At 51.1% G+C, this 20906-nt stretch overlaps 1 protein-coding gene across 1 annotated transcript; it reads left to right on the top strand.

The window, feature by feature from the left end:
- The first annotated feature begins 1564 nt into the window (after nt 1–1564).
- SOX8 (SRY-box transcription factor 8) lies at nt 1565–6656 on the top strand. The gene is made up of 3 exons (XM_054270770.1): nt 1565–2230; nt 3339–3577; nt 4270–6656. The coding sequence occupies exons 1-3, from the start codon at nt 1788–1790 to the stop codon at nt 4998–5000; spliced, it is 1413 nt and encodes a 470-aa protein (XP_054126745.1). The 5' UTR covers nt 1565–1787; the 3' UTR covers nt 5001–6656.
- The last annotated feature ends 14250 nt before the right edge of the window (nt 6657–20906 follow it).

Here is a 20906-nt window from a genome sequence, read left to right as displayed (position 1 = left end):
AGCATTGCAAAGTCACCAATCCACAGCCCAGGGAAACATAAACTCATCCCCAATCTCATTAAATTTTAGAAGAAAATTTCAATTATTCAATTAGCAAGTCCAACGTATTTAGTTTACCTTGAGACTTAAAATAATTTTTCTTTTAAAAATGCTTTGAAAATTGTATTTCAAATATGTCATGTGGTAACTCTGCAAACAGAAAGCTGAAAACTGGGAAAATTACAGTTTGGGGTTTTTATAAAAAGAACAAAATTAAATCCTGCTTTGCCATTTGAGAGAACAAATTAATTTTCACATAGAAGGCAGACGAATATTTGGGCACATTTAAACACATTTAAATTCAAAGCATACGGTTTATTTATTACACATCACAATAATTAAACAAAAACCACCATGTTCTTGGTACTTTTTAAACGCTGGAACGTCTGAAGCCCAATTTCTTATTTTTTCCCCTGTTAATATATCGTGACCCTATATTTTTCCGAGGGGAAGCAGCAAATAAAACTTGAATTTGGGGAGTTGTTTTTATTTCTCCCTCCCAGTCGCAATTAGAAGGCTGAATTCCGCAGATAATTAAAATCAAATTCTCCAAAGAAACGCTGCAAGACCAGGACTGGCTTAGAAAGGGACAACTTAACCAGACGGGCGAGATTTTGGGGGTCACCCTCCCCTTTTCCCCCATCCAAAGGCTCACCCCGAGGTGCCGCATCCTCCTCCGGCCGGGACCTCCCGGGCGCTTCCCGGTGCTCGGGATGGAGCCGGCTGCGGGAAGGCTGCGGGAAAAGAGGAAGGAAAGTCGGGGAGGGGACACGGAGGGTCTCGTGTCGATTTTTTGCAGCGATTCCGCGATTTCCTCCGTTACTCGCCCGCTGGGGAGAGCGGGGCCGGAGCGGCGCGCTCGGGGCTGCGGGAGCGCACGGCCCGGGGGCAGCGGGATGGGCTGCGGGGACACACAGGGAGCTCTGCCCGCCCGGCAGAAAACCGACCGCCCCGAAAACCCCTGGAAAAGGGGATTAGAAATAAAATAAAATAAAACCGGCGGTCCCACGGCACCGCTCCGCCGTCCCGGAGCCGCTACCGCTCCGCCACCCCGTTCCGCGGCGCTGGGGAAAGGACGCGGCCGCTCCATCCCGCACCCGCTGCCCGGTACCCTGCTAGCAAACCGGGCCCCGGCTGCACACCGGAGCGTGAAACACATCCCCACCGTCGGGGGGTCCCCGCCAGTACCGCGCGGCGGTGAAGCGCCCGGACGATTTGCAGCGGAAAAAGCACAGAGGAGCCGAAAGAGGCAGCCGGAACAGGGAGCCGGAACAGCAGCGGGCGGCATCCACCGGGCCCGGGGTGGCAGCAGGACCCCGCGCTGGCGGCGGCTCCGGCCGGCGGAGCGGGAGCTCTGAGGCGGCGGGCGGGCGGCACGGGCCCGCCGTGGGGAGCCACGCCCCTTATGCAAATCACCGCGCCCTCTCCGCCAATGGCGCGCGGCGGCGGAGGCGGGGCCGCTCGCCCTGCCCTTAAAGTAACTTGTTGCCAGGGGCCCCGTTTCGCACTGGACGTGGAGCGCGGCGCGGGCAGCGCGGGGCCCCGGCGGCAGCGGCGGCAGGACCGGCTGCGGAGCGCGGGGGGTAGCGCGGATTTTAAGCTGAGTTTTGAGCGTTTCGCGTCTTTTTTTTCCTCCTAGAACTTAGAGCTTTTACTCTTTTATCCCGCGGCGCCCCGCGAGGGTGCGCGGCCCCCTCACCACCCCGGGCGGGCACAGCGCGCGGCCGGCCCGGCTCTGCCGCCCGCCGATGCTCAACATGACCGAGGAGCACGACAAAGCGCTGGAGGCTCCGTGCAGCCCCGCGGGCACCACCAGCTCCATGTCCCACGTGGACTCGGACTCGGACTCGCCGCTCTCCCCCGCCGGCTCCGAGGGGCTGGGCTGCGCCCCCGCGCCCGCCCCGCGCCCGCCGGGCGCCGCCGCGCTGGGCGCCAAGGTGGACGCGGCCGAGGTGGACGAGCGCTTCCCCGCCTGCATCCGCGACGCCGTCTCGCAGGTGCTCAAGGGCTACGACTGGAGCCTGGTGCCCATGCCCGTCCGCGGCAACGGATCGCTCAAAGCCAAGCCGCACGTCAAGCGGCCCATGAACGCCTTCATGGTGTGGGCGCAGGCCGCCCGCAGGAAGCTGGCGGACCAGTACCCGCATCTGCACAACGCCGAGCTCAGCAAGACCCTGGGCAAGCTCTGGCGGTGAGTCCCGACCCGACCCCGAGTCCTCCGCGGGGCTGCGCGCCCGGACCCCCCTCCCAGCGCTTCTGTAAAGCCTCTGCCCGCTTTTTTTTTGTTAATCTGGGGGTCTCGAAGCGATCCGAAGGGAGGTACCATCCCCTCCCCGAGCATCCCGCGAAGGACATAGCGGTGCCTGCTCCGAAAAATCCCCCGAGCAGCGGCTTGGGCACCCTCGCTCTGCCGCGGGTGGATTTTCCCTGCTCCATCTCGGAGATGCACAAGCCCTTCCCTTGCCTGCGGCTTCTCCCTCCCCACGCGATGAGACTTTTTTAATGACTTGTTTTATGGCTTTTCCTATTTTTTTTCCTCCTTTTGGCTCGCTTGATGCTTTACAAGCTATAAACGCAGCTAAACTCGTTTTTTAGCAGTTATTTTAACGAGCTTCCTAATTTCCCTGCTTATCTGCTCAGTGCTGCCCGGGGATGCAAACTTTTATTTGCTGAGCAGCATCCGAGCCCGCTTTGCTTTCCAAGGCTCTTCCCCGAGCCACGTTTCTCCGTGTGCTTTATCCCGTGGTATATCTGCCTGTACCTAATTCCCATCTTTTCCTGCCCGCTCGGGCCAGCGATGCTCCCGCTGCGGTTTGAGCCTCTCCAAGAGTTTGCGAAGAGAGGTGTGGGCAGGGGGCAGAGAGTTTGGAAAGCAATAATCCCATCCCTGGTGCCTTGGTGGTTGCTTTGTAAGCACCAAACAACGCTGGAAATGTTTGTGGCGGTGAGGGGGTGGCATTTGCAGGGCAAACATGGGAATTATGTTTTGTAATTGTGTTAGAAATGTGGAAGGGGGATTTTGTTTTGCCCAGTTACCCCTGTCTATAGTGGTCGGGTTTTTCATGCTGCTGTAGTTGGTATTTTAATCCGGTTTTTTGCCGTGGATTTTAACTCCTTTTTACCACAGCAAATTAATTTTGTAGTTAACTTGCCGGGTGTTCGGATCCGTGCATGGGAAGCGGGGATGTGCGAGTCTAAAAACAAGAAGAAAACTTCTAAGGAAAAGATCCTAATTTTGGCTTGTTGGTTTTTTTTCCCCTCTCTTCCTCACTAAAACAACCAACCCCCCAAAAAACCAGTTTATTGAGCGAGAACGAGAAACGTCCCTTTGTGGAGGAAGCCGAGCGGCTCAGGGTGCAGCACAAAAAGGATCACCCGGATTACAAATACCAACCCCGGAGGAGGAAAAGCGTCAAAGCCGGGCAGAGCGACTCGGACTCGGGGGCTGAGCTCAGCCACCACGCCGGCACTCAGCTCTACAAGGCCGACACGGGGCTGGGGGGCATGGCCGACTCCCACCACCACGGCGAGCACGCAGGTAAAGGGCGGCATTCCCGCTGATCCTGTGCCCTGGGGGTGGGATGGGATCCTGCTGTTTCCCAAAGTGCAGGAGTTGTTGTCCCAAGAGCTGTGCTTGGGAGCATGGCCGTGGTTTTCCTTAGAGAGTGCTCTTAGAGCTGGCTGTGCCATAGGGAATGCCAAAGCACCGGGATCCCGGCGTCCTTGGATGGGGAGAATTAATTATTCTAGGCTAATTGTTTGTATGGTGGGCTAATAAGGGTGCCTGGGGAGCAGAGCAGGGCTTCTCAGCACTGGGAATTGGCGTGCTGACAGATTTTGGGAGCACTGTGAATGTCCTGCAGCCTCAGACCCTGCTGGCATCATTGCCCTGGGTCCCTCTGCCTTGGGACCCACAGGGAGAGGATGAGCTCCATCACAGGCTTCACTCGGTGAATGCCCCCCTTGGGGGGATTGGTGCTGCCAGGGTGTCCTGCTGTGCTCCAGAATGATCCTGATGGGCTCAGCGTGCTCCCAGCTTCATCCCATGTCCCATGTTGAGGCTCATCCCAGGGGGACATGGTCACAGGGGGGGACATTCCACGTCTGACACAGTGCCGCAGATTTAAATCCCCAAAAAGAGCAATAACAGGTGAAACTCATGTATTGAACGGCAAAGGAGTTGGGTGTTCTGTGGTCACTGCTGAAACCTCGCTGTCCCTCCATCCCCAGGCCAGCCCCACGGACCCCCCACGCCTCCCACCACCCCCAAAACCGACCTGCACCACGGCAGCAAGCAGGAGCTGAAGCACGAGGGCCGGCGCCTGGTGGAGAGCGGCCGCCAGAACATCGACTTCAGCAACGTGGACATCTCGGAGCTCAGCAGCGAGGTCATCAACAACATGGAGACCTTCGACGTGCACGAGTTCGACCAGTACCTGCCCCTGAACGGCCACGCGGCGCTGCCGGCCGAGCACGGCGCCAGCGCCGCCTCGTACGGCGCCTCGTACGCGCACTCGGGCGCGGCCGCGCAGGTGTGGACTCACAAGAGCCCGGCCGCGGCCTCGCCCGCAGCGCCCGAGCCGGGCCAGCAGCAGCGGCCCCACATCAAGACGGAGCAGCTGAGCCCCAGCCACTACAGCGAGCAGCAGCCGCACGGCTCCCCGGCGCACTCCGACTCGTACGGCTCCTACGGCGGCCAGGCCTGCGCCACCTCGGCCGCCCCGGCCGCCGGCGCCGCCGCCTCCTTCTCCAGCTCCCAGTGCGACTACACGGACCTGCAGAGCTCCAACTACTACAACCCCTACCCCGGCTACGCCTCCAGCCTCTACCAGTACCCCTATTTCCACTCGTCGCGCCGCCCCTACGCCACCCCCATCCTCAACGGGCTGTCCATCCCGCCGGCGCACAGCCCCACCGCCAACTGGGAGCAGCCCGTCTACACCACGCTGACCAGGCCTTAAAGGATTCCCCGGAGCCTCCCGAGGCTCCCCTGGAATTATGCACTAATGAAGGAATGAGGAGGAAGAGCGTGGAGTGTTCCAAAGTGCCTCCTGAGCCGCTGGGAACTTTCTGCTGGTCGCCACCTTGCTTCGAAGCTCCCCCCGAAAGGACAGAGCTCTATTTTTGTTTTCTTCTTTTCTTTGATTCATAGGATTTAAGTAATTCAAAAAACTGAAAAAAAAAACCAAACAAACAAAGGACAGAAAATTTTTAAAAAATCAAGAGGTAAAAATAAAAACAAAAGGAAAAGGACCGGCGATGCCTTTTGAGTAAATGAAGGACAAAATGTTGGACTGAGCCGAACTCGCTGGGCCTGGAAGTTTGGCCAAGTGCAAAAGGTGGAGAGAGAGAGGGGGGAGAAAAAACAACAACAAAAAATCTGTTTGAGACTTTCAGGGTCTATTGCAATGTGAGGAACGGACCAACCTTGAGGGCAGGAACTCACTGGGACCAACAGGGATGAGCCCCGAAATCCCAGAAAAATCCCGTGGGAAGAGTCTGATGGGACCAACCAATTCAGTGTCTGAAGTGTTTGTTGATTTATTTTTTTTTTTGTTTTAGTCAGGAGTTCTTCTAAGCAAGGTTTGGCTGTAATTAACATTTTGTTTTGGTTTTTTTGTTTTTGGAAGCTTCAAATGTTTTTGGTTGTTTTGGTTTTGTTTTTTTTTTTTTTAATCTGTTAAATATGTATTTATGTTCTGTATTATTTTGTCTTTTAATTAATGAAGTCATTTTGTGCAAAACGAAAAAAAAGTAGAATTTTTAAAAGATTTTAAAGATGGGGGAGGGAGCCTAAAAAAATAGTGGAGATGATACAATAAACTGGTGTTATGAGTCTATAGATTTTCCTTGGTTTTTGGGTTTTTTTCATTTTGGAACCGCTGCAGGAGCCGTGCCGGAGAGAGGGACTGAAGGAATCCGCTGGGAAACTCCAATGGGAATGTCAAATAACGAGGGGGGGAATTACTAATGCAACTGGGAGGCTCAAATGCTGCCTGAAAAGGGCAGGTGATTTTCTGGCCACCTGTTTTGGGCCGTTAAAATTGGATTTCAGGAGTCTTCGGAGGCTTTCAGAACCAGGACTACTTTAAAGGAGCTGTAATTCCATGAGAAACGAGCGACTTCTGCTTTAATTTTGGCTTCTAGGGACCAGATATCATCCATCAAGCTGTGAAACTAAAATCTCCTCCACTAAAAAAATGGGTTTAGGGTACTTAGTTTTTAGACTAATATTTCATTGATATATTTCTACTTCTTCCATTGTATGCTGAGCATATAAATAACCATCTATTTTATGGGAACTCGTGCCTTTAAAAGCCTTTGTAAATCTAAACCCACCTTTCAGAGGTTATTCATCTTTTTACCTTTTCTATGTTTCCTACTCTTTTTTCTAAAAAATATTTTTTTGCATATTTCCTTTCGTGGCGGGGGAGGGAGGGACACGCTGGGCTGGGGGAAAAGACAAAAAAAGCTCATTTTTATGCAATCTATTTTTCTGTATAAAGTTTGAAAGACTTTTGGTTGTTACTGATCTGTTCTCTTCACTCGCTTCTGACTAAGCAATGCTAACTTTTGTACAGATCCATTTGATAAAATTAAAAAGTGCTTTTTATCAAGGACGTGTTCTGTTTTCTTTCTGCCTGAGACTATTTTCTGTGCTGGGAAAAAAAACCTGGGAAAACAGCTTGGAAGGCGATGGAATCTTCAGAATAAAATATTTTCATCAAGGATTTATTTCCCTTTTAGTCTGGATTTTTTTTTTCCTCGCTCCTTTTCCCTGCGCTTTTTGTGTTTCTCTGAGATTTTTTTTTTTGAAGTACAGATAAATTAATTTGATTTTTCCTTTAAGAAGGGCATTTCCATGCCCATAATCCTGAGGATTTCAGAGGATTTCAGACTGCAAGGTTTTAGCCTCAGCTGATTTTCCTTCTGTAGGGAATTTACAGGAAGAAATTCCCTTTTCTGCTTGGTGAGCCCTGGTAAATAAATCCCTCTGAGTTAGGAGAGCAACCAAATTACATGTTGCACGTCAGGCTTGGTGTATTTCTTTTTTCAACACCGTCATTAACATTGTTACATCTGTAACTTTTATTTTCCTTTCTTACAGCAAACATTCCCTCCCTGTCCTGCTTTTTGTCCGCAAAGTGATCCCAACCTGGGGACGAAAAAAATTGGGATTGGGGAATTCCAGCCCTCGCCGCTCGAGAGAAGAGTCTGGAAGGCGAAGGGGAATGAACGCGATGACAATTAATGAAGCTGCAGCCCATTAAGGAGGGCTGGGGAGCAGAGTCCCGGGCGGGATTTGGTGTTTGCAGCCAAGAGGGGCTGGAAGGCGACACCATTTTCTCCGTGCTCCTTTCCAGAGCTCCTGGCAGGGGGATTTCATCCCAGCCCGAGCCAAAGTGCAGCGTCATTCCCTTCCCTTCCCTCCCTTTCCTCCTCCTCCCGTGACTCCGCAGATTTCCCTCATTTTCATCCCGATTTGTGTCTGGAAAATGGATGAGTCTTGGCTCTGCCCTCCAGGCTGAGAGGGGGAAAAGGAAGTAAAAGGTGAGATGGGAATGGTTTTGGGGATGATCTTTGCTTTCTGCTGGATGTTCGGTGGCACAGCTTGGAGTGGCTTCACTGGTGGCTGATAAAATATCTGCGTGAGATAAAATGGTGAGTCACCCAAAATAACGACATTAAAAACTGAAAATCTCCCCAAAATACCAAAGATTGCGCTGAAGCGTGCCTGGTTCCTGGGAGAGCACGGGGAGGGGGCTCTGTGCATCCAGGATGGATCCCTGCCTCCTTTCCCTTCTCCCAGTGCCACATCCTTGTCCCAGCCAGGAGCTGCAGGATGAACTCTCATCCCAAGGATTGCACAATCCCACCAGCCAGGTTTTAAATCCACTTGCTGTGGCCACAGTTGGTTTTACTTCCCCTAAGCTTTGCAAAAATAAATTGAATTTTTACTGGTACTTACAGAAATAAGGTAATTAAATTGTATATTTTAATATAGATTTGTGTTGTATTTTACCTTGGGGTTGGGAGGGATCCACAAGGATCATAAAAATCCAATCCTGATTTTAGGTATCATAATTCTATATTTTAGATCCATTCCATAGGTTCAAGGGGTGACGGGAGCTTTGGAATCATCAAATCCTGGAACGGTTTGGGTTGGAAAGGACCTAAAAGCTCATCCTGGTCCCAGCCTGGGCAGGGACAACTTCCACCATCCCGGGATGCTCCTTCCAGCCTGGCCATGGGCTGAGGTGCTGCAGAGCTCCTGGAAGCAATTCCAGGGAGCAGCTCCTGGGGTTTTGTGGGGCTGGGGGTAAAACCCAGGGATGCTGCAGAATGGATGTTCAGGAAGGTGCCAGGCAGGTAAAATGCAGCATCCTAAATAATCCAGGGCTAAAACTCATGGGGGTTTAGGGGGAGCTGGACATCCCCAAAATCTCCCAGATTTCATTCCCTACTCCTCAACTTACACTTCCTCTCAATTTCCCATTTGACAGGAAAACACAGATGAGTTTTTACCCAAAAAAAGATAATTTTGATCAGAAATTACTGCCGCATTTCCACGTTTTGTCCTCCTCTCCCCTTTGCTGCTCCAGGCTGAGGGAGGAGAAGGATTTTCCAGGAGTTTTCCAGGCTGAATGGCAGCATTGTGTGTCCCTGCTCGGGGCTGGTGGCTCTGCAGAGTCAATGAGATCAGGTGAAACCAGCGCTGCCTTTTGACCCCTGGCTGCCAACAGAAAAGGCTTCTCAAGATAATTGCAGGAATCCACGGGTGAGAAAAGTCCCCGCATTTCATTTCTGGAGCAGGGAATAAAGAGTGTTGCTGTTTAGCTCAGACACTGCTAGTTAGCAAGAAAGAGGAAATTAATTTTATAGACCATATCCACATTCTTTTCTGCAGGCTGGAAAAAAAGTCCCTTCCCATCCTCCTTGTTTTAATTTTTTCTGCAGTGACATCAACTCGTGTTAAACAATTTTTTTTTTTGTAGGTTTGCAAAGAAATGATTAAAAGGCATTTTTATGACAGCCTTGAGCTTTAATAAACTTCCACATAGGGATGTCCCTGCCTGTGCATCGACCTCTTCCCTCTGCCACCTTTGTATTCCCAGGGCTACATCTTCTCTGTGCCTGGGATTTGGGGAAAACAAAAAAGAAATAGAAAATAAAAATGCCTGGAGATGTGATGTCGTTTGGGATGCAGGAAAAGCCTTTTCCAGCTGATCCTGGGAGGGCAGAGCTTCCCTGCCACAGGGATTTGGGAGCAGGAGAGGCACATCGAGCCCATGGGAGGGTTTTGGTGGCCATGGGAGGGTTTTGGTGGCCATAAGTGGCTTTTGGTGGCCAATGGTGGGTTTTGGTGGCCATGGGAGGGTTTTTGTGACCATGGGAAGGTTTTGATGTCCATGAGAGGGTTTTTGTGACCATGGGAAGGTTTTAATGTCCATGAGAAGGTTTTGGTGGTCATGAGAGGGTTTTTGTGGCCATGGGAAGGTTTTTGTGGCCATGGGAGGCTTTTGGTGGCCAATGGTGGGTTTTGGTGGCCATGGGTGGGTTTTGGTGGCCATGGGTGGGTTTTTGTGGCCACTAGAATATTTTGGTGGCCATGGTTGGGTTTTGGTGACCACCTGAGGATGTGGCCCTGCAGTGACCCCAGCGTGGCACAGCCCTGTCCCCACAGAGCTGGGCTGAGCTTCCCTTTGGGAACCTTTAAGGAAACTCCAACACCGCTGGAAAAGCCTTCAGGGCCCTGAGTTTGGATTGAGGGCTCTGAGGGCAAATTCCTAAACATGAACTGACCAAGGGCTCCAAAGCCCCTTTGTGGGGTGGGAGGAGGGAATTTCCCATCAATTCCTGACTGTCCCTGAGGGACACATGGAAAAACCCCAGGAGACAACAGTGCCACGGCCTCACCACTGCCCTGCCCCTCCTCAGGGACCCTGCAGGGGCTCCTCAAGGTTTTTTGGGAGTTCTCCACATGGACACTCTGTTGCAGACAACTTTTATGAAAAAGCCTTTCCTTAGGATTTTTCCTCCTGAGAAGCTGAGAGGCCTCAGGAACAAAATGTAAACATTGATTATCTGCTGCTGTGGAATGCAACAGGTGCATCTGTGATTGGTCTTATAGAGTTATTTCTAATTAATGGCCAATCACAGTCAGCTGGCTCTGACTCTCTGTCAGAGACAGAAGCTTTTGTTATCATTCTTTGCTATTCTATTCTTAGCCAGCCTTCTGATGAGAACCTGTTCTTCTATTCTTTTAGTGTAGATATAATATAATATAATATAATATAATATAATATAATACAATACAATATAATATGTATATATTATATATAAGTTATATAATATATATAATTTTAATATATTATATATAATATATAAAATATAAAATAAATAAATAAATAAATAAATAAATAAATAAATAAATATATATATATATATATATATATATATATAAATTAATATAATATATATCATAAAATAAAACATCAGCCTTCTGAAACATGGAGTCAGATCCTCGGTCACAGGACCCTGCAGAGGATCCCAGGAGAACCCATCCAGCCCCAGATCCATCCCCTCTCCAGCAGCACCAGCTGGGCCAGGGCAGAGCCATTCCCAGCCCATTCCCAGGCAGGAATTTGGGGTGGCACCAGGCTGAGGCTTGGGGAGGGGAAGCCATTTCCCAAATGAGTCAGCAGGAGCTATAAATAATCCCCCCGGAGATAAACCCCAACCACAGCCAATGGGGTTTGTTCCAAATTGCTTCACTCACTCCTACCCTGCACCCCCAGCCTGCTCAGCAATCCCTGCCCTGGGCTGGGTGCAGGGGGTGCTGCTGGTGGCATTTTGGGGATGGGAGCCCTCCAGGTGGCTCAGGGTGGGTGTCAGACTGTGGGGCTCCTGTCACAGAGAATTTGCAGAGGTTCCAGCTGGAGTGAATCAGGTGGGAAGGGAGTTTATGATATTCCAGGCATCATTTTTATCCATAAAGCCACTCTGTGTGCATGGGAAGACTCAGTTTGAGCAAAGCTCAGACACCAAACCAAGCCTGGCTCTGCTGCAGCCCAGCGCCACAGAGGGCTGGGACACTGCTGCCACCAACCCGGGGCCTTTTTCCCAGGAAAAGTTGGGATAAAGGGGGTGGCTGCTGCTGAAATCACAGCTCTGCCCTTGCAGGCTTGAAAGAGCTGCCAGCATTGCTGCTGACCCCTATTAAAGTGCTCCCATATGGCCCCAGAGCTCAGGCAGGCCCAGTGTGTCACTGCAGGCTCAGGGCTGACCTGATTTAGGGCAGCCTGGGTACAAAAAGCCAGTTGGACACACTGAGTCAGGTTTAAAAGCCCCTTCTTTCAGTTTATCTTAAATTAATTAGGGGTGAAACCCAAGCTGCTCCTAATCCAGAATAGGAGGGGTTCCCTCTGTGCTTTGATCCCACTCTGGGGCTGGGCTGGTTTGGGGAAACTGAGGCAAAGGCACTGCTGGGGTGGGAGAGGAGGGATGGGGAGCCACACACCTGTCCCAGCACTGCATCTCACAGCCATCCCACCCCAGAACATCACACAGATCCTATAGAACATCACACAGATCCCATCCCAGAGCATCACACAAATCCCACCCCAAAACATCACACAGACCCTATAGAACATCACACAGATCCTATCCCAGAATATCACACAGTTTCTATTCCAGAACATCATAACCATCCCATCCCAGAACATCACACAGATCCCACCCCAGAACCTCACAGCCATCCCAGCACCTCATGCTGATCCCATTCAATCCCTTCACCCTCATCCCAGCATGAAATCTCATCCCCATCCATCCATCCATCCATCCATCCATCCATCCCATCCCATCCCATCCCATCCCATCCCATCCCATCCCATCCCACCCCTCTCCATGTCCCCTCCTCTCTCTCCTCCTCCCTGTCCCTGGATCTGTTTGTGGCTGTGTGCTCAGGCAATATTGGGGCTGTCAGAGTGACATTCACACATTTACCCAAAACACCTCAGCCTGCCTCTCTCCTCCCCTCTCTCATCCCCCTCCTCCTCTTTCCCTCAATTTTTATTTTTTTTCCTGGTGCGCGTCAAAATTCCCAGAGCGGGGCTGGGAAAGGGTTAAACATTTGGAAAGGTCTTGTTTGAGGTAGAGTGAATTTTAACCACCACACACATAACGAATGCACAGCAGCCTGAATTGCTGGTGAGGAGCCAAGAGCACAAGAGAGGAGCTGCTGAATTTTAATGATTCATTATTGCATGGAAGGCCTTTGTCTTCCTTTATCCGGTGCACAATAAAAGAATTAATTGGACAGAAAATGGCAGGGCAAAGAACTGACAAGTCATTAAGGGGCTCTGAATGGCTGATTAGGTGCACATTGGGGGTGGAATTTCAACTGCACTGTTGCAGCAAGGGCTCCAGAATAATAATGGCATGGCACAGTTTATATTTTGTATGCAGTACCAGAAAGGCCTTTCTGTCGGCATTGTGGGGCTATTTATTCTGCTGTCTATTTAGCCATTGTTGGCATTGTGCTGCCAATAAGAATGCGCAAACAAAGTTGGGATTTTTTTTAATTTTCTCTCTTTTTTTTTTTTTTTTAGAGGTTTGGGGGGGGTTTGGATTTCAACTTCAAAATAATTGGGGAAGCAGAATCTCGCTCCGTGCACGGTTTTATTAATTTTGCTCGCTCTCTCTCTCTCTCTGTGTGTGTGTGTGTTGAGGATTGGCTGTAAATATTTAGACTTGCCAGAAGGAGATTCATTTAGCACGGGGAAAAAAGAAGGAATAAACTTCTCCTGGGTTTTTTTGTTGGGTTTTTTGGGGTTTTTTTTGGCTTTCCCCATTCCCAACAAGCCTGGAAGCCTGGCGCAGCTGCCGGAGCCCCCGTGGTGGTGGAAACGCCGGGGTTGGGGCAGCGAGCGCTGCCCCAGCCCCAGACCGGGAGGATGCAGCCCAAGGAAAAGCAGCCAAGTGGAATTATCGGTCGCTAGGAAGTGCCTGGGACACCTCGCATCCTTCGGGGCGGCTCCGGCCGCAGCCGCGCTGCTGTTGTTGTTGTTGTTGGTGTGGAGTTTAAATAAAACACACACACACACACACACACACACACACGGGAGGGGAAAGGCAGGAATAAAAACCCGGCCTGCTGGGTAGGTGTGATTCCCATGAGGAATGGGCTTGGTTGTTAAAAGGAATAACAAATAGGAATCGCAGTTTGCTGTCAGGGCTGGGCGCAGCTGCTGCGAAGTTTCAGGGGGAGAAAAGGGACTTTAATGGAGATCCAGTTCCTTTTCTTTTCCCTTTTCCCTTTTCCCTTTTCCCTTTTCCTTTCCCTTTCCCTTTCCCTTTCCCTTTCCCTTTCCCTTTTCCCTTTTCCCTTTTCCCTTTCCCTGCTGATTGATCTCTCCAGCTCCTCTGGAGCATGCTCCAGCCAACGAGATGGGATGAACTGGGATGAATTGGGATGGACTGGGAAGGAGAGGGACGAACAGGGATGGACTGGGATGTATTGGGATGAGACTGGGATGTATTGGGATGAGACTGGGATGGATTGGGATGGACTGGGTGGATTCCAGCTCTGCCTCCCACCCCAATCCATTCCCCATTCCCAGCCCAGGGGGTTTAGGAGCCCTCCCACCCCTCACAGGGGGTCCTGGTTGGAGGGCACAGGGACAGCTCCATCTGCTCCTCCTCTGCCTCTGATCCCAAATTTCCCTGTCTGGGATGGATGGGAACAGAGGGGATCTCATCCCTACGTGATGCCATTGGGGTGATGGCTTTAAATCAAGCAAAATCAATTTAAATGAACTAAAATCAGTTCAGAGTGGATGTCAGGGATGGTTTTTACAATGAGGGAGGTTCCCAGAGCAGCTGCGGATGCTCCATCCCTGCGATTGTCCAAATCCAGCACTGAGGACAGTGGGACCGGGAGCTCTGTCCCTGTGGGAGCTCTGTCCCTGCTCTTCCCACATTTCCCCTCATTTCAATTCCCCCTGGAAGCTGCAGGGCAATCAGGGGTTAACAATATCTGTGAAAACAGAATTTGGGTGTCCTGGAGATGGATGAGCTGCAACCCAAAACTCTGTTGGGAAGGGGGAAAGGGAAAAGCAAACTCGGCCTGGGACCAAAAATGCCACTCCCGGTAGGATACAGCAATGAGAGTGAAATAAAATGTTTGTTAAACTGAATATCCAATGAAGCAAAAATATTTCAGTAAAATGCTGCAATAATATTTGAGGAGTGGCACTCTTCATTCAGAGAGGGAAGGGATGTGTGGCAAACACAAATAGAACAGAACAGAATAGAATAAAATATAAAATTAAACATAAAATTAAATATAAAATCAATAAAGTGGGAAGGTAACTGGTTCCACTGAAGTTTTTTCTTCCTTAAGCTTTTTAACAGTGTGAAAGAAGAAAAAATGTTATATCTAATATATTTAATATATTTATATGCACTTATATTTTATATATATTTTCTATATTCATATATATATTCTATGTATGTAGTGCCATTGGTACTCCAATATATTAGATATCAATTACGATATTTTATATATTAATATTTTAAATATATATACACATATATTAGTATATTTACAAATATTATATATTTTATATAAATATATTATGTTTATATATATTATGTTCATATATCTTTATAAATTTATTTCTCTAAATTTATTTATATGTTTAATGACTTTTAAATATATTTTAATATCTGGTTTGTGAGTGAAAAATCCTGAGTTTTGGATCTTCACAGGGATAAATTTCTAAATCTTTGGGAAAATACATTCAAATCAGTATAAATCCTGATTTTTGAGTCTTCTCAGGGATTAAATTTCTAAATCTCTGGGAGAATGCACCGAAGGCAAGGCTGTGGCAGTGCTGCTGGGTTTGGGATGGTGAAGGAGCCTGGCCAGGGCTGTCCTGCAGGAAGGAAGGGTCAGCCTGGGGAGCAGCTGGGGCTGCCTCAGGGAATTCCAGGTGTGAATTCCAGAGTGGGAATGGGAACAGCCAGATCCCAGACTGGGGCTGTGCCCTCATCCCACCCTAACTTTCCTGGGAATTGCCATTTTCCACCTCCCAGCCCAAACCTCAGGACAGGATTTCCAGCCTGCAGTGGCTCCACCAGCATCCTTTGGATTTCCCCTTTTCCCCAATTACAGGGATTTGTTTTTATTACCACCATGGGCTTGTTCCAAACCCAGCCAGCTCAGGGAAAGCTTCCACAGGCTCTTGGATCTGAGCTCCTGGATCAGGCCGAGGCACTCGGGGGAGATTTCCTATAACAAATTATCCATTATTTGCTGGTTCTTATTTAATTATCAGCCAGGAGCTGCAGATATTTCCCTTCCACGTGCCCTGGGATGGAGGAGGAGGAGGCTCCCAGTGCCTGCAGGAGGATCCCACTCCCACAAACTGGGATCAGTTGGGCCCATGGGGTTGTGTCCCAGGCTGTTTGGAGCTGAATATTCCTGACATCAAACACCAGGAGGTGAATTTTGGCCAAGGTTCCTCCAGCCCAGCCTCCCCTGTCAGCTCTGTGCCCAACACCTGCTTCACCTTTCTGGGAAAAGTCCCTGGGATTGCCTCAAACCTCAGCTGGACACAGGATTTGATGGGATTTGAGGCATCCCTGCTCCGTGGGCTCAGCTTCAGCTCTCAGGGAGTTTTGGAAAGGTGGGAAATTGGTGATGTTGACCTCTTGGAGAAGGTAGAAAATGAAGATATTTTTTGGGTTCTTATCCTCAGGGTGTTTTTCCTCACTTCAGGTAAATCCTGTGGAGCAGCAGGGAAGCAGAAATGTTTCAATTCCATTAAAAGCAGTGAGTTTTGCCATGGATTTCACTGGAGACCCCCTGACCTTTGGAAATGGGCTTTGCCTCTCCCTTAAAGCTGCTCTTGGTGTGTCTCATCCCACCTGGGATCACCTGAGCCTGGGAATGATCCTTTCTCCCAGCCCTGGAGTGCTTTCCCCATGGATTCCCTGTTGCAATGGAATATTTGGAGAGAGTAATTCCCAAGGCTTTGCCTCCATCAGGGATATCTGATGGTGCTGACTCTGATTTATTGGATTTGGGGAGGTGGGATGTGATCAGCTGCCGCCCAGACCCGTGCTAACAGAATTCCACCTCTTTTCCCACACTGGAATTTCAGAGCTGGATCCAATGCTTGGCTATTCTCTGCAGGATTGCAGCAATAACCAAATCCTGGAGGAAAATCTTCCCCCTGGGGACACCTGTGCTTCCCTTGGCGATGGGATTTGGTGCCATTTCTGGAGGTGTAAAACTCCATAGCAGCAGTTAATATATGCATACTTTGGGTTCCCTCATTACCATTTCAGTTGGCTCGTTTACATAATAACACAGAACAGAAGATCATTTGCATAAAATTAAAAAAAGGGGGGAAAAAAATCAAATAAATGAATGTTGCTTTTATTTGGAGAGGGAGCCTGTGAAGTTATTTATATCCCCAGAGTCCCGAGGAGCCGGATCCCGGCAGGGAACCGAGCTTTCCACACAAAACACGACTTGACCACTTCAATTTATTCATGGAATATCAGCTCCCTCCGTGCAGGAGGAGTTTTGGGTTTTTTATTTCCAGCAGCTGACGGGAAATCCCCTCCCAGCTGCAGCAGGAGCAGCCCCACTCAGAGCCAGACAAAAGTCAATTCCCCCAGCTCAGCTCTGCACCTGAAGCGCTGGGAATGAGAGCTCTGCTCCTTGGAGACCAGTGGCGTGCTGGAAAAATGCTGTGGAAAAACTCTGTTCTGTTCCAGCACTGCTGCCTGGGGGTCAGACCCTCATCTGGGGGGGTCTCATCCATCCCCATCCCACATCCAGAACCTGATCTGGGGGGTTTCCATCCATCCCCATCCCACATCCAGCACCCACAGCCCAAGGAAAACTCTTCGTCGGCTTCCCAGATTTCCTGTCATGTCCTGATGGAATCATTTAGACTGGAAAACACCTCCAAGGCCATAAAATCCAAGCTGCGATCCATCACCGCAGTGTCAACTGAACCACAGCACGTGCCAGAAGGAAGTATCCCAATTTCCATTATTCCACATAATTTTTATTAATTATTATTCCAAATATTCCAGCTGGCCTTCCCATGGGTGCAGGTGGTGTCACCAGAAACATTTGGGTTTGGAGCCAGATAATTTGGAATCCCAAGGGGTTATCTGGGCTGGAAAACACCTCCAAGGGCTTGGATTCCAACCTTTGATCCATCACCACAGTGTCAATCAAACCACCAGGTGCCAGAAGGAATCATCATAATTTCCATGGGGAAATATTCCAGCTGGCCCTCCTGTGGGATGGGTCACTGCAGGTGGTGTCACCAGAGCCACCTGGGCAGGGTGACAGCAGAGGTGTCTGTGGCAGCAGAGGAGCCTCCCCAGCCCTGGTGGGGCCGTGGGGAAGGGAGGGAACAGGGGAATGGCACCCTGATTGAGGCCATGTGGGTGTTTGGGGCAGGATTCCAAGCCTGGCAGGCTCAGAGCTGGGCCCCACCACGCCCATGGCCAACAATTCCCATTCTTGTTGGCACTCCCAGAGGAGCCAGGGCAGCCCTTGCACTCCCATTTTTCTTGGGAGCATCATGCTGAGGGACAGGGAATTCCCAGCAAAACATTGTCCCATTGTCCCCTGGATCCCAGAGGACAGGGACAGGAGGCAGCTCTGGGTCACGATTCCAAGCTTCCATCTGCTCTGCAGAACCTTGCCAAGCTGGGCACTGCACAGGTTCTCTGCCTGCAAATAGCCAGAATAATAATTATGACCACTGTTAATTGCCAAAAACAACCCCACTCCTGTGGCTGTGACTCCCTGTTCAGCAGAGCTTGTGGGGGATGTGGAATTGCCTTTGCTGCAGGAAGAAAATGAGATCCTGGCTCAGCCCTGGAGCATCCCAGAGGGAATGACCAGCTCAGTTTTTGGAGCTTTATTGCCAAAAAGCAGAAGATTTGGCCCAAGCCGTGCGTTCCCTGGGCGGAGCAGGGAGCAGAGCCCAGCTGAGGCAGCAGCTCCTGATTTGCAAGGGAAATGTGGGGTAAATAATCCTCATTTTACCTGGTAATGGGCCAGCCCCCATTCCCATTCCCATTCCCATTCCCTTTCCTCATTCCCCATTCCCATTCCCCATTCCCCATTCCCATTCCCATTCCCATTCCCATTCCCAACCCCATCCCCATTCCCATTCCCCATTCCCCATTCCCCATTCCCATTCCCCATTCCCCCTTTCCCATTCCAATCCCCATTCCCTTTCCTCATTCCCCATTCCCATTCCCCATTCCCCATTCCCATTCCCATTCCCTTTCCTCATTCCCCATTCCCATCCCCATCCCCATCCCCATTCCCATTCCCCATTCCCCATTCCCCATTCCCCATTCCCCATTCCCATTCCCCATTCCCCCTTTCCCCATTCCAATCCCCATTCCCTTTCCTCATTCCCCATTCCCATCCCCATTTCCATTCCCATTTCCCCCCATTCCCACTCTCCCCCCAGCCCATCCCGGAGCAGGAGGACTATGCAGATGAGATGCAGATGAGATGCAAAAGAGAGGGACCTGGATTTGCATCCTTTGCTCAGTGCAGAGGCTGCTCAGGGCAGGAGGGAATTGTTTTCCAGCTCTCCTGGGGGGATCCATGTCCCTGCTGGCCATGAGGGATTTTGGGCTGTGGGATTTGAGGACAGACAGCTTGGTCAGAGCAGCCTCTGAAGCTCCTGCTCCTCCCTGTGGACAGGAGGTGGGCACAACCCTTTTATTCAATCTCCTTATCCCCAGGGGCTTGGAATTCTTACCCTGGGCTTGGATTCTGTGCTGTGCTGCCAGTCTCCACTCCCAGGTCCTGCCAGGGTTATAAACCTCTCCCTGCTTTGCTGGGAAGAGTTTTCCCACTCAGGCTGAGGGGACAACCCGCTGGGCTGGGCTGCTCCAGGGCCACCAAGGCCTGGATGTCCTCCCTGTCCCTGCTCTGTGCCAGAAATCCCAGCTGGCACCGAGCTGGGAGGTGGCTCCTCACTCCCCAGCCAAGGCACAGCCCTTTTCTTTTTCCTGGGATGAATATTTCATGTTAATTGTCACTGGATTTCTGTGGGGTGGGCTGCAGTGGGAAGGCAGGGACACGGCTCTGAAGGGACAGGGAAGGAAAAAGGGATGGATGCTCGGGAAGAGAGCAGCTCCCGGGGGACTGAGCCATAGAATCCAAATATTTGGGTTGGAAGAGACCTTTAGAAGTCATTTATCCAACCCCAAAACTTGCACTCAGCTGGGGATAAAGGTTGGAATACTGACTTCACATCCCAGTCTCTCACCCTGTGGGGCCGTTAGGGTTTTCCCAAATTCTTCCTTTCTCCCCCCGCTTTTCTCTTGGGTGACTTTACCCCAGAGCCCTGTCACCCCACATTTCCTGTGGAACACTTGGTGTCCAATATTCACAGAATCCATAGGATTCACAGAATTCACAGAATCCACAGAATTCACAGAATCCACAGAATCCACATCTGAGGTGAATCTCCTGCAGAGAGAAGGACAAACCCCAGGCACTGCTGCAGCCCTTCCTGAGCAGAGCCAGCGCTGCCACCCAAGTGACTCCATGGAAGAATGTGCCCATGGCAGAGCTCCCTGAACATTCCAGGCAGGATCCTGCCTGCTCCTGGATGCCACTGCAAAAAAATTCCCCAAAACCATCCGTGACTCCGCTCCGGGGGCAGTGAGGATGGGGAGGTGCCAGGGGGGCTCCTTGCTGCCCCCCACTCTCCATACCCAGGGAATTCTCTGCCCAGGGATGGGGTTGGAAAAGCCAGGGATGCCTGAGGGTTGAGGAGGGTGCTGCTCCCTTTACTCCAAACCCAGGTTGGGCAGCCAGGGTGGCTCCAGGAGCTCTCTGTGCCCGGCGCCCGGCGCTCCTGGCAGCCATCCCAGCCTCCTCCATCCCATCCCCGGCTCCTGCCAGCCTGGACCCTGCTCCTCCAGCCCTGCCAGGCTGCCCAGGACCCCACAGCCCTGCGTGGGCACCAACTGGCCCCAGGGGGATTCTTGCTGGCAGTCTGGATGGCTGCTTGGAGCTGCTTGGCCAATTCCAGGGAAAACTCCTGGCATTCCTAGAGGCAGAGCTGGGATGGCACCGTGCAGGCTGCGAGGCACCTCCAGGTTGTGTGTGTGTGCTGAGCCAAGAGGGATTTCTCTGCCAGAACAGCAGCTCTGCCCCTGCCTCCCTGCAGAGCTGCCGAATCCATCATTTTTCCATGGGACCTCTGACAGCAGCTAACACTTCTGGGCAGCCCCTGCTCCCAACTGGGTTCTGGGTGGTTTCCATGGTCCTGGCTGGGCCCTGCTGCCACCCCAGAGTCTCCTTGTGGCTGGACATTCCCAGCCCGGTGCCTGTGGTGGTTTTTCCAGCGGCTCCTGGCGTCCCAGGCCAGCCAGGGCTGGGCCCTCTCCAGCCTCCAGAGAACAAGGAGCCGATTCAGGAGGGAACTCAGAGAGTGCTGCTGTCCCTTCACACCTCCCCAGCCCGGCCATAAACCCCTCCAGAGCAGCCCTGGAGGGCACAGAGGCGTCTTTGGGAGGTGGCTCTGGCCAGTATCACCTCACCCATCCTGGCTTTTCTCCTTGTTCCAAAATCCCTCTCCTGCTGTGGCTCAGGGTGGCCTCGTGCCAGCTGGGACAGCACTGGGGGGGCTCTGGGCTCACCCCAAAACAAGATGAGCAGAAAATCCTTGTGTTTGGATGGGATTCTGCTTTGGGGACCCAGAAACAGGAGCAGGGTCCCTGCAGCCCCCAGGAGCCCTGAGGGCCATTCAGAGCTGCCAATTCCCGGCTGCTGCAGCCCCATCTCCCCAAATTCC

Source organism: Melozone crissalis, unplaced genomic scaffold, assembly GCF_028551555.1.
Source record: "Melozone crissalis strain CALT ecotype California unplaced genomic scaffold, PUWL_Pcris_2 ptg000012l_1, whole genome shotgun sequence".
Classification (NCBI taxonomy): Eukaryota; Metazoa; Chordata; class Aves; order Passeriformes; family Passerellidae; genus Melozone; species Melozone crissalis.
The sequence above is the reverse complement of the archived record's forward strand: the minus strand, read 5'-3'. Positions and strand labels throughout refer to the sequence as shown.

Bases quoted from the DNA above. Each gene is read 5' to 3' on its own strand.
- SOX8 (XM_054270770.1), top strand. From the start codon at position 1,788: ATGCTCAACATGACCGAGGAGCACGACAAAGCGCTGGAGGCTCCGTGC. The intron at 2,231-3,338 runs GTGAGTCCCGAC...CCAAAAAACCAG, and splicing joins ACCCTGGGCAAGCTCTGGCG to TTTATTGAGCGAGAACGAGA. The intron at 3,578-4,269 runs GTAAAGGGCGGC...CTCCATCCCCAG, and splicing joins CCACCACGGCGAGCACGCAG to GCCAGCCCCACGGACCCCCC.